The sequence below is a fragment of the Gekko japonicus genome, unplaced genomic scaffold (assembly GCF_001447785.1).
Source record: "Gekko japonicus isolate JY-2015 unplaced genomic scaffold, Gekko_japonicus_V1.1 scaffold4770, whole genome shotgun sequence".
Taxonomy (NCBI): Eukaryota; Metazoa; Chordata; class Lepidosauria; order Squamata; family Gekkonidae; genus Gekko; species Gekko japonicus.
This window is the reverse complement of record NW_015171032.1, coordinates 10,577-23,151: the sequence shown is the minus strand read 5'-3', so window position 1 is coordinate 23,151 and position 12,575 is coordinate 10,577. Positions and strand designations below refer to the sequence as shown.

General features: G+C 45.7%; 1 protein-coding gene across 1 annotated transcript; it reads right to left on the bottom strand.

Moving 5' to 3' along the window:
* Positions 1 to 763: 763 nt before the first annotated feature.
* LOC107117004 (phospholipase A2 inhibitor and Ly6/PLAUR domain-containing protein-like) lies at positions 764 to 10,324 on the bottom strand (the record flags this gene model as incomplete). The annotated part of the gene is made up of 4 exons (XM_015419036.1): positions 764 to 1,016; positions 4,562 to 4,708; positions 8,511 to 8,660; positions 10,205 to 10,324. Coding segments are annotated over 4 exons (614 nt in total), but the record flags the coding sequence as incomplete, so codon positions are not given.
* Positions 10,325 to 12,575: the final 2,251 nt, after the last annotated feature.

Below are 12,575 nucleotides of genomic sequence, written 5' to 3'. Positions count from 1 at the left end.
TTATTTGCATATGCCAACCCCCCTGACATCACCGGAAGTGTGTCAGAAGGCAACACCCACCGCTCAAGCGCCATTGGACTGTTTTGGATTGCTAGCTATTGGGGGGGGGGAACGTGCAGATCTGCTCTCACAGAGGAGGGAGAGCTTGTACCTGAAGGTGGGCTGGGGGGGGGGCTCTGCAGCTTACCTGGCTGCTTCTTGCTCCTCGTGGCCTGACTGAGGGCTGCTGGGAGCAGGGGGCAGGGCTTGTTGCATGTGCGTGCCCCCTGGGCTCCTTACTGCCGGAGCTCTGCTCCTATGCGCTCCCGCAGGAAATGACCCCTGGCTGTGCCTATCTGAGATGAAATGTTATCTGAGTAGGTAATTCTGTCTGAAAGCTTTGTTTTCTACTTCAGGATTCCTGAGGCCAGTGGCTACACCCCAAAGTACTTCACGGCTTCCTTCAGCATTCTTCTCTTCATATTAGCATTGACCCCCTTAGTCAAATATTGTATAAATGTGATTGCTTCCATCAAGAAACACAGTTGTCTCCTTCAACAAACTGTTCATTTTGTAAACCCACAGGGAAAAAAACCACATGTATATAGCTTGCAAAACTCAGTTTATTTTGATCATAATTCAGTGAATACTTACTCATTTCCTGGATTTTATTTAGCTAGAAGCCTCAAATCCCAAATTTCTGCACCGGTTTTCTTTGCCCTTTGGCAACCCATTCACCTCTACCCTGACTCTCCAATGTTCTAATCACATAGTCCCCGAGTTCCTTCCCTGTTCCAATAAATGGTGGAATCTGCAGGGGGAAAGCTTTGCTATTTCCTATCAGCCTGGCAAGGGCAGTGTGGTGCTGTCCGTCAGTGTGGTGGCAGCGCTGGTGCCACTGCTACATTGCAGGAGAGTAATATTGACCTCGATTCCGTTCTTGGATAATTCTGGTGGCAGTGCTGGAGAGGCACATAGGTTTGGTGTAGCGCAGCCCTGTAAGGCACCCCTTAGTGATAAAGGGAGAAGTGAAGCACCTGCAAGGGGGGGAAAGGAAGAACATTAACATACGTTACAGAGTGGGACCTTAGTGGTAAAGAGAGTGGGAGTGTTGTTATCAGGCCTCCAAACTCGATAGTTTCCCTTCAAATGTTGGGTGTCCCCCCTTCCTTCTGAATAGTCCAGCCCTCCAATTTGGGTCCTGTAATGATTTTTCTCTCCAGTAAGGTCTTCGCATGGAGTGCATCATCTTGGGCAATAATAGCGAACCTTTTAGAGACCGAGTGCCCAAACTGCGACCCAAAACCCACTTATTTATCGCAAAGTGCCAACACGGCAATTTAACCTGAATGCTGAGGTTCTACTTTAGAAAAAACAACTCATACATTAACTTAAGATGATCCAAACAAAGTAAGGAAAGCAATCCCAAATGCTTTCATTTACTTAAAATTATTTGGCAGAGAATTAGACACTGGGCCTGGCTGGGGCGATGGCACGCGTGCCCACAGAGAGGGCTCTGAGTGCCACCTCTGGCACCCATGCCATAGGTTCGCCACCACTGATCTAGGGGGACCGGGTCTGCCAGAAGTGGCACCTGGAGATATCCCACTATTACCACTGATCTCCAGATGGCCAAGTTCAGTTCTCCTGGAGAAAATGGCTCCTTTGGAGTTTGGATTCTCTGGCATTATATCCTGCTAATATCCCTCACCTCCCAAAACCCCTACCCTCCATCACCTCCCAAAACCCCACCCCCCTCAAATGCCCAGGTATTTCCCACCCAGTGCTGGCAAGCCTGGTTGCCAGCCTCCAGGTAGAACCTGGAGATCTCCCTCGATTGCAGCTGATCTCTAGACAATGGAGATCAGTTCCCCTGGAGCAAATGGCAGGGATCGCCAAAGTGGTTCCTGCAGGTGGTGTAGCACCCACCAATATCTTTTCGGTTACCTTGCAAGAGTTTTTAGAAACTGGGTGTGACCAAGTGGGGCTACTGCTCAGCAGGGCTTCTGGTTAGTATTGGGGATCGGATTGGCCGTGCACCTTAAAATACCATTGCTATATCACAAGCTGCCACCCTAGAGTTTGGTTTTATGCTCTCTCTCTCCTCTTTTCTGGTGCATTTTAAAAAAATTACTCTTGTCCTCTGTAGTGTGTGTGTGTGTGTCTGTGTGTGTGTGTGTGCCTCCTTCAGTGGCCATTTTGTGGTTGCCTCCACCCCTTCTAGCAGCCATTTCATATTTGCACCCACCAGGGTTCCCTCTAAGCTGAGTTAGTGTGAGCTAGCTCACATTTTTTTAGCCTCCAGCTCACGTATTTTTGTCTTAGCTCAGGAAGGGATGGCTCAAGAGCAGTGTTCCCTCTAAGCTGAGTTAGTGTGAGCTAGCTCACAGTTTTTTAGCCTCCAGCTCACGTATTTTTGTCTTATCCCAGGAAGGAGGGCTCCACAGCAAACTAATTCATGCAGCAGCCAAATAGCTCGCTCACAACTTTAATGCCAGCGGCTCACAAAGTAGAATTTTTGCACACAGGACTCCACAGCTTAGAGGGAACATTGCCCACCACCCTGTGTCGGAACTCGCATGGTGCCCACAGGCTCTATAACGTTGCGGACTCTCTGCTCTATACCATTGTATCCTGCCGAGGACCCTCCCATCCACAAACCCCAGGCATTACCCTCCAAATACCTTCCAGGTATTTATTTGTTTATTTGACTTCTATCCCGCCCTCCCACATGGGCTCAGGGCGGCTAACCAGAGGCGGACACCATACATAACACGAAAACCAAATACAACCATCAAATCACACTTTACATTTAAAATCAGTGCTCACATAATAGCAACCGAGGCGGGGACTCCAATGCAATGCAAAGCCCTACATGGCCAGGGTCCAACCTACCTGAGGGATCGCCTTTCCCCGTATGTTCCCCCAAGAGCACTACGGTCGGGGGCCCAAAATTTGCTAGCTATTATCTGGTGGAATGAGCTCCCGGAGGAGACCAGGGCCCTGCGGGACCTTATGCAGTTCCGCAGGGCCTGCGAGATGGAGCTCTTCCGCCAGGCTTTTGAGTAGGAGCCGCCCCCCCCACTATACTACCATCGTTGTGGGTGGGATAAAGCCCTGAGGAAGCATCTGAACATGGAAGAAACCCTAAGCCGTCTACGTGGCACCCGGACATTCAATCCGCCATCTTTGGAGTATGATATCACTGAGCACTTTGTTTATATAGGAATTTTTAAGATGTACTATGTTTTAAACTTATTATGTATACTATGTTTTTATTATGGCAAGGTTCTGCCTTGCCTCTGTAAGCCGCCCTGAGCCCATGGGGAGGGCGGGGTACAAGTATGAAAAATAAATAAATAAATGTATCAGGGGCCACTACTGTCTCTTCTTGATCGGTCTTCACCATGTCCGTTCTCCATTCCAAAGGCCAGTTCACGTCGCCCAGATGGCAACGCGGTGGTGGTACAGTGACAGTGACGGCTCCTACTCAAAAGCCTGGTGGAAGAGCTCCGTCTTGCAGGTCCTGCGGAACTGCATAAGGTCCCGCAGGGCCCTGGTCTCCTCCGGGAGCTCATTCCACCAGATAGGAGCCGCCACTGAAAAAGCCCTGGCCCTCGTCGCAGTATTTCTTAACCTAGTATTTCTTAACCCAGATGTGGGAACCCTAAGGAGGACTGACGCTATGGGGAAAGTCTTGGGAAGAGTCACCATTTACCATGCCTCTTAAGGGATCTGCATCACCCTCTTGAGCTGAACAATGCCAGAGAGCTCCTCTAGCATCTAGATGACTTTCTTTAAAGCCAAGAGCGATGGAGCAAGATTGTCAGGCTCAATCATGGTTGCTCTGGGATTTCCTGCTCAGTGCTTCAGCTGTCTCCTCACCCATTTATTGGTTGCCCACCTACCAAATACTGTGGAGAAATGCTAGATAGAAGGGAGTTTTTAGGAGAGGTCATGTCGATAAATCAGATAAACCTCCAGAACCTCAACAGGAGAACTCCCCCCCACACACACACACATTTGAACAGCAACCTGTTTCTTCAGCTCTAGGATTCTCGGGGTGTAGCCATGCCAAGAGAGCAGATGTTGTGCATGCACATCTGGAATCTGGCCAGGGAGCTTCAAGAATCCTTGCCAGCTGATCTGTCACTGGGTCTCTTCCCCACCCAGGGGGAGATAGAGTAGTACTTTGCAAGGAGGAACTGCTCTCACCTGATCACTCACCACTTCTCGGTGCTTCTACACTTTGTGTTTTCTCTCTTTTAAAATAAGATTGGGGAGAGCTGAAGGATTAAATTTCCCCACCTGTTTCTGTGCGGCCATGATCCATTTATATATAGTCCGCCTTTCCCACTGAGAGTCAGGGGATTGCCCAGCGTAAGTCAACGCAATCAATAGGAGACATCAAATAAGCAATGTGATAGGAGTAAGGGTACAGAAATTTTTTTGGAGGTGGGGGAATCAAGTATTATACATGATACGATCTGAATCAGGGCTTTGTAGATGCATAATTTATTTTTATAGAGGTCAAAGAGATATCTATCCATCTTTTACATACGTAACAAGCCACTCTACTCACTTAGCTTGACGGAAGCAGAAAAACTGATGCACTGAGTCTCCTCTCCAATGCAGTCGATCAATTCCTCTGTCTGGCAGCTATCTGACCCCATGGAAAAGCAGACTGGACACCGATTCCCATTCCTAGCTTTGTTTGTGCTTGGGGGCACTGCAAAAAGCAACTCCAACAGTTGGCTCAGCATTCCACCTCACTTTGTTCAATATTTATTGAAATCATCCTCCCCCTCCCTTGAAGAAAGAAAACCACTAAGGCAGTGATGGTGAACCTTTTAGAGACTGAGTGCCCAAACTGCGACCCAAACCCCACTTATTTATCACAAAGTGCCAACACGGCAATTTAACCTGAATACTGAGGTTTTACTTTAGAAAAAACAACTCATCCATTAACTTAAGATGATCCAAACAAAGTAAGGAAAGCAATCCCAAATGCTTTCATTTACTTAAAATTATTTGGCAGAGAATTCGACACTTTAATGATGGTCTGGGCCTGGCTGGGGCGATGGCACGCGTGCCCACAGAGAGGGCTCTGAGTGCCACCTCTGGCACCCATGCCATAGGTTCGCCACCACTGCACTAAGGCGTTTAATGGTATTAAAACTCAAAGTCCCCTGAACTTTTTATAAGTGGAGGAGGAGGGTAAGAAAAGCAAACATGAAGGGGAGGGAAAATGAAGAGAGAAAGAGACAGGGTGTGGTTAGACGGCGTGCTGGGAGTGGGTTAAACTGCTCCGGCTCCATGCGTGTTTTTTTTTAACCTGGAGAATCGCGATCACACTCACCTCCTTGCTCCGGATCGCTGCGCAGCCCCATTGCTCCCCGCCATCCACACACGTCAGTGTTGTTCTCTCTCTCTCTCTCTCAGTTTGGGCATGCGCACAGGCAGCCATCTGTAGAACAGCGATTTCCTCTTCAACCCGACTGCTGTAACACTTCCCTTTAAACGTTCACCACCGAAAATGGCCTCCCTGAGATCCCAAACTCGTCTAAAGGCTAAAACTAGGCACCATTTAAACATTGTTTTAAATAACCCTGTGGTGGACTTCCGCCTATGCGCACACCGCCAACGTTTTTTAAAAAATGGTGAATGCGGCTGGAACCGGAGAATCAGGAAAACACCACTTGGGGACCTGGTATCAAAATACTCCGAGTTAAAGCCGTTTTGAGCCGGAAAGCAACGGCTGGGGACGGGAAGCAGATGTTGACCGTGTGATCACGCAGATAAAATCCATTTGTGAGGCAGGATGAAAGTGGACTAAACGGCCCGTCTGAACGCACCCATAGTCAGAAACAAAAGGAAAGAGAAAGAGAAAGAGATGGGCTGGAAAATGGGGAATATTAGAAAGAAATAAAAAAACACTAGGAGGAAAAATGAAGGTATTTTGAAAGAAATATAGGAGATGAGATAGGCAGGGCTATTTCTGGGCAGGAGCGCACAGGAATGGAGTTCCGGCTGGCTTCAGAGTTGGCCACGCCCGCTACAACCAAAACCTCTGCATGCGTGGCTACAGAGGGAAGGCCTGGAGAGGGACCCCCCCCCCGGCAACTGCGAGGTGGGGGGCCCTGGAAGGATCAGGGAGGCATTTAAATGCCTCCCCATGCCTTCCCCAGCCTGTCCAAAGGCCAGCTTGCCTGGGCTCCCCGCACCCACGGGGCACCTGGGCAAGCCAAGGGAAGGCACGGGGTGTGGCCTAATATGCAAATGAGCTGTACTGCCAGGGGTGTGGCCTAACATGCTAATGAGTTCCTGCTGTTGGGTGTGGCCTATTATGCTAATGAGTTCCTGCTGGGCTTTTTCTACCAAAAAAGGCCCTGGAGATAGGAACCCCTCACCAGTGATGGAGGATTCATGGCGTATGATTTCATTCATTAATGACCTGTGGTGTGATCATGTGATGTATTCTCTAGCCGATTTTCTCTCCCACTGTGCCATCATCCTAAACGTGATATTCTTAAAAATTGTGGGATGCATGGTGGTTTTGTAACTGGGAAGGTGCAAACCCCTGGTGTGATGTATTGAAATGAATGTAAACGTCTTATGTGAAACATCTCATAGGAATTGTCTGTTAAGCTTCATCCTGGACTAGGATCCAAAGATATCCAATCGTATCACTAGTCCAGGAAGTAATAGCCAATCACTTAGAAGCAAGCTCCCTGAGGGGGAACGACTGTGATTGGTCCTTATCGGTTCAACCTTATTGGTTGTTAATTGTACAGTAGGCGTGGCTATATTAGCCGGGAATGTTTAAAAGCAGGACAGCTGCAATGTTAAAACTGTTCTGGCTATCAGATGTTGATCCGTGTTGGAGAAGTACTCAAGTTGAAGAATAAAGTTGTGTTCTTGCTGAATCACTCTCTGACTGATTCGTTAAGTGAGCGACTTAACACCTGGCTCCCAATATTTCGCCATTTGCAGTGATCCTGGCAATGGATGCCCTGTGAAAGGCAAGGGTCTATTGTGCTTGAGTGCTGAGACTTCCTTCCCCCACGAAAACTATAACTGAGGAGCTCATCCTCACCCCTGCAGATGACTGGGATTTGCCCTCTGTGACAAAAATATCCTTGTCCCTGAAAAATCAAGGGATGCTCAAATGCCTGCTGCTTCAGCTGATACCTTTTTCAACAGGGGCTGAATGAATTGACAGGCTGGTTGGCTGTTCAGAACCTGTTTGTATCTAGGTGCAGGAACAGGATACTAGTAGACCTACACAACAGACTACTACCAATGCTCCCTCTAAGCTGTGGAGTCTTGTGAGCAAAAATTCTACTTTCTGAGCTACTGGCATTAAAGTTGCGAGCGAGCGATTTGGCTGTTGCATAAATTAGTTTGCTCTGGAGCCATCCTTCCAGAGCTGATACAAATAGGTGTGAGCCGGAGGCTAAAAAACTGTAGATAGCTCACACTAACTCAGCCTAGGGCAGTGGTGGCGAACCTATGGCACGGGTGCCAGAGGCGGCACTCAGAGCCCTCTCTGTGGGCACGCGGGCCATCGCCCCAGCCAGGCCCAGACCATCATTAAAGTGTCAAATTCTCTGCCAAATAATTTTAAGTAAATGAAAGCATTTGGGATTGCTTTCCTTACTTTGTTTGGATCATGTTAAGTTAATGTATGACTTGTTTTTTCTAAAATAAAACCTCAGTATTCAGGCTAAATTGCCGTGTTGGCACTTTGTGATAAATAAGTGGGTTTTGGGTCGCAGTTTGGGCACTCAGTCTCTAAAAGGTTCGCCATCACTGGCCTAGGGGGAACATTGGCTGGGAGTTCTGAGTTCTGAATTTTCAGTTCCTAACAGAGTGGCCATAATGATCATGTGTGGAATGTATGTAAGGTAGAGCTGGCATCGTTCAAGGGCCACTGACTATCTCCAGCTGTTCTTGTGGAGTGTGGAGGCCCCGCTTGGGCAGGAGGGAAGATTTTGCCCCCCACTGTTGCAGTGCCCTGAAGTGTAGTACTTTCATTTTCCTCATAGAAATGCCTGGGACTCAGCCAGGGCTCTTTTTGTAGAAAAAGCCCAGCAGGATCTCATTAGCATAATAGGCTACACCCACAGCAGAAACTCATTAGCATATTAGGCCACACCCCTGACCGCACAGCTCATTGGCATATTAGGCCACACCCCCATGTTACCAGAAGTGTGCTCATCCAGCCACACCCACCTTTTGCTTCTTATTCTGTTTACCTTCTTTGTTGTCAAAACCCAGGGCCTTTTTTGTAGCAGGAACTCCTTTGCATGTTAGGCCACACACCCGTAATGTAGCCAATCCTAATGAGTTCCTGCTGTTGGGTGTGGCCTGTTATGCTAATGCATTCCTGCTGGGCGTGGCCAACTTGGAAGCCAGCCGGAACTCCGTTCCTGTGCGTTCCTGCCCAAAAATAGCCCTGGGACTCACGCACACCAATGGATGAGGAGAACCAGAGTTTTCACAGCTTCTGAAAAGATGCAGATACTTACCCTGAAGAGTGTCATTGTTGCAATGGTCTGTGTTGCAACAAGTCACAATTGATTGGAAGTGTTTACTGTCCTTGGTAGTTAGACTGTAATTGCCTGGCTGACAAACGTTTGATGAGGCACAAGACTTAAAAGACTTATTGATGCGACCCACTGTGAAAGGGAATCGGAAAGAAAGTTTAGAGGTCCAAAAGTTTGGTTCCATTGTCTCCTAATTTAACTGTGTCAGTCTCAGTAATAATGTGTGCTGGCCAGCTGATTTAAAAAATAAGGACATGGAAAACATGGTAATTGTCCACCAAATTCTTAAAGCATTATTTACACTGGGGGGGGGTGAATCACAAAATGGGCAAATTTAAGTTTGCAGCTTTGACAGGACCTTGGGCTGTTTTCCAGAGGTATGTGCTTCATCTCAGGTGCCACACTAAGCACGTCTGCTCAGAATCCTTCTCACATCTATTAATAAATTGCCAAGAGGTGTGGAATCATCGTGGACTATAAGAATCCTTTCCCTATATAAAATGTATTATAGGTGGCATTGGACTCCTGAGAAAATTGCTAAGTGTTTTCTCAGAGCGTCTAACATATGTTGGAGATGTGGGAAAAATATAGGCTCATATCTACACATATGGTGGAGATGTAACAAAATTCAGATATTCTGGAAGAAAAATCTATAAAATACTATTAGAAACATTAAAAATCAATCTCCCGTTAATGCCAGAAATATACCTATTGAACATGTTACCAGACACAATAAAAGACCACAACCGTATAACTTGTTATATATGAACAGCAGCTAGAATATTAATAGCAAAATGCTGGAAAACGAAAGGTATACCATCTATAAAGGAACTTAAATATAAAATCCTGGAAGTAGCAGAGATGGATAAGTTGAATGTGGAATTATAAAATAAATCTCAAGACTGCTTCTGGGATAGATGGAAAATAATCTATGACTGGCTAAAGATGAAAAAGATAGAATAGAATTGAAACTAGGCTAGTTAAAAATGAAAGATAATGTAATAGAAAGTAAATGATTGTGTATAAAACTGGATGAAGATGAGATTGAATTAAAACTGGACTAATGAAGGATAGTTCAAGGTAGAACATGTTTAAGATAAGAGAGGAATGTTATGTTATGTCATGGAATGTTTGAGAATGGCAGGATTATACCATGTTACGTTAAAAAACTAAAATAAACTGTAAAAAAAAAGAATCCTTTCCCTAAATCCAAGAAATGGCTCACCATTCAGCATTTTCTGCATTTCCTATTCGAGTATATTGGACCATTGCAAACAACTTTCAGCCATAATTTCAACAGGAGCTATTGCTAATGATCCCCTTAATCCAGTAATCCAGTAAGGCTTCAGGAGGGTGAATATGAAATATAAGTGGTTGTTGGTCCCTTTCTGGGAGAGTTCCCAGTGTAGCATGAGAAAACACCATCCAGCCTCTCATATAATCCTATACTCTCGTATAAGCAATCATATTTGCTGCTCTCTGATAGGGGTATTTAATGGGGCAAACTATTTTTAGGCTTGCCCTGTCAGTGTATCAGAGGTCTCTGCCCTGAAATCGGGTTCCTGCGCAGCCCTGTGTGGAGACACCGATTTTTGAGTGATGAGTTATCTGCCGACGTCATAGGGAGCCATTGACCGATGAGCTACTTCTTAAGCAGATATCCTGTTTTTACTCACTTATTGGAATATGTGCGGTGAAGGAAAGGCAGAATTCTTCGTCAGCTTTACAGTCTACAGATTCAGAATTGTCACATTGCTTGAGTGGGTCCTGACATGAGATACATTTCAGTGATGCCGCTGCAAACAGGAAAGAGAGAATCAGTGCCAGCTATGCCGCCCATACCACATTTGACAAACCGCACCATTATTTCCATTTAGAACCACAGCATTAGGATGCGTCTCGAACACATGAAGCTGCCTTATACTGAATCAGACTATCAGTCCATCAAGAGCAGTAATGTCTAGTCCACAATGAGATGCAAAAAATCTTGAAATGTACCTTTAAAAAAGAACCAGAAATATTACTTTTGGGTCTTAAAATGGAAGACTTGAATGTTACACAGAGAACATTGATATGGTATTTGATCACAACAGCTAGAATGACTTATGCTCAGTGTTGGAAACAAGAACGAATACCTGAGATTTGGGAATGGAGAAGAAAGTTGCTTTTTATGGCAGAAATGGACAAATTGACAAGAAAACTCAACAATAAAGAAGATGAAGAATTTTTTGCAGATTGGATGGACTTTAAAGAATATTTAGAGAAACATTGGGATGTTAAGAATAATCTTTGAGACTTATTAAGAATAGAACTCAGAAATAGTTAAATAGAGGATGATTGTAGTTAAATAAATTGTTACCCATAGAGCGGAATATATGATGAGAGTACTTAAAGAAAATGTTACCTATTAAGTTTTGTTTTCGGTGAAGGGATGGATAAGAAGAAGGAGGATTTGGTGGAGGTGGGAGCATTGCGGGAAGCCTAAAGAAGGGGAGGGAGGGTGAAGGGAAAAAAGGGTATATTGTGAACGATGAAATGCTTAATATTGGACATGTTGCTATATCCTGTTAATAAAATGTTTTTTTAAAATCAAATAAAATAAAAAGAGCAGTAATGTCTACACGGACCGGCAGCAGCTCTCCAAGGTCTCAGGCGGAGGCCTTTCACATCCCCTACTGCCTGATCCTTCTAACTGGAGATGCTGAGGATAGAACCTGGGACCTTCTGCATGCCGAACAGGTGCTCTACCACAGAGCCATGGTCCTTATCTTGGAATTAACTGAAGGATCCATTGGGAACGGAGGTGAAGGGTATACTTTCAGATTAAAAACCAAAATCCCAAGCACAAATTCGCGTACGTATTTCAGTTTGAAAGATACTACATTTTACACGTAATTTGGACAAAATGGAGTTGACTTGCAATAAACCACATGTTAGCCACACCTTTCAGTTATTAGCCACAATACTGGAAACTGAAAACACATTTTCTTAGAATCTAGTGCCTTAAGGTTGCCAACTTCAGAGAGAGAGATTGGTGGAGATTTGAGGGCCGTGCCCGAGGAGGGTGGAGGTTTGGAGGTTTGAGAAGAGAGAAGAAGAAGAGAAGAGATTGGATTTATACCCCGCCCTTCACTTAGAGTCTCAGAGCGGCTTACAAACTCCTTCCCCTCTCCCTCCCCACAACAGACACCCTGTGAGGTGGGTGGGGCTGAGAGAACCCTGACAGAGACTGCTCTTTTTCAAGGACAGCTGTGCCAGAGCTTGTGACTGACCCAAGGTCACATCAGCAGGTGCGAGTGGAGGAGTGGGGAATCAAACCCGGTTTCCCCAGATTAGAGTCCGCACACTTAACCACTACACCAAACTGAAGTGTGGGACCCCAGCGAGGCTGTAATGCCAGAGAGTCCACCCTCTGAAGCTGCCACTTCCTCCAGGGAAACTATACTCTGTGGTCCGGAGATCAGACCATTCCAAGCCCCACCTTGAAGTTGGAAACCCTACGCTGCCTTCCCTCCTTATTTCTATGAGGGCTAAAGATTGAATGAAAATTTAGAAAACAGGTCGTGGAACGGCTTTGCTTATCTCAGCCCTTCCTACTGGGTTGCCCGCCTGGTCTCCACATTGGAACCGGTCTCCTTTGAGGTGACCCTTCCTGCAATTCAGCCTGTGTGCTTGTGAAACTAATGAAGAGAAAGAAAATCTCCTGTGGAAAGGAGAAGTGAAGGCTGAAGGACTCTGAATTGTGCCTTTGAGAACTTTGGAATGGGATGATTGGGGGTAACTTTCTTAAGGCAGAATTTAAGTGTTAAAGAAAAGTGAGTGTAACTTTTTGGCTCCGTTTATAATAGCATAAACGTAATGAAGACTTGATGGTGTAAAGCGGGTGGGATGATCTCCTCTCTTGGGGTTTTAGTCAGTAGTGGGTCTCTTTACTTTATCCTTAAATGTAGTTCCCTCTCCCTTATTTTCTGTTGTAGTTTTTGTAATGATTTATAAAATAATAAGATCCCCTCCGGGGACTCAAAAAAGAAAAAAGAAAAAAGAAAA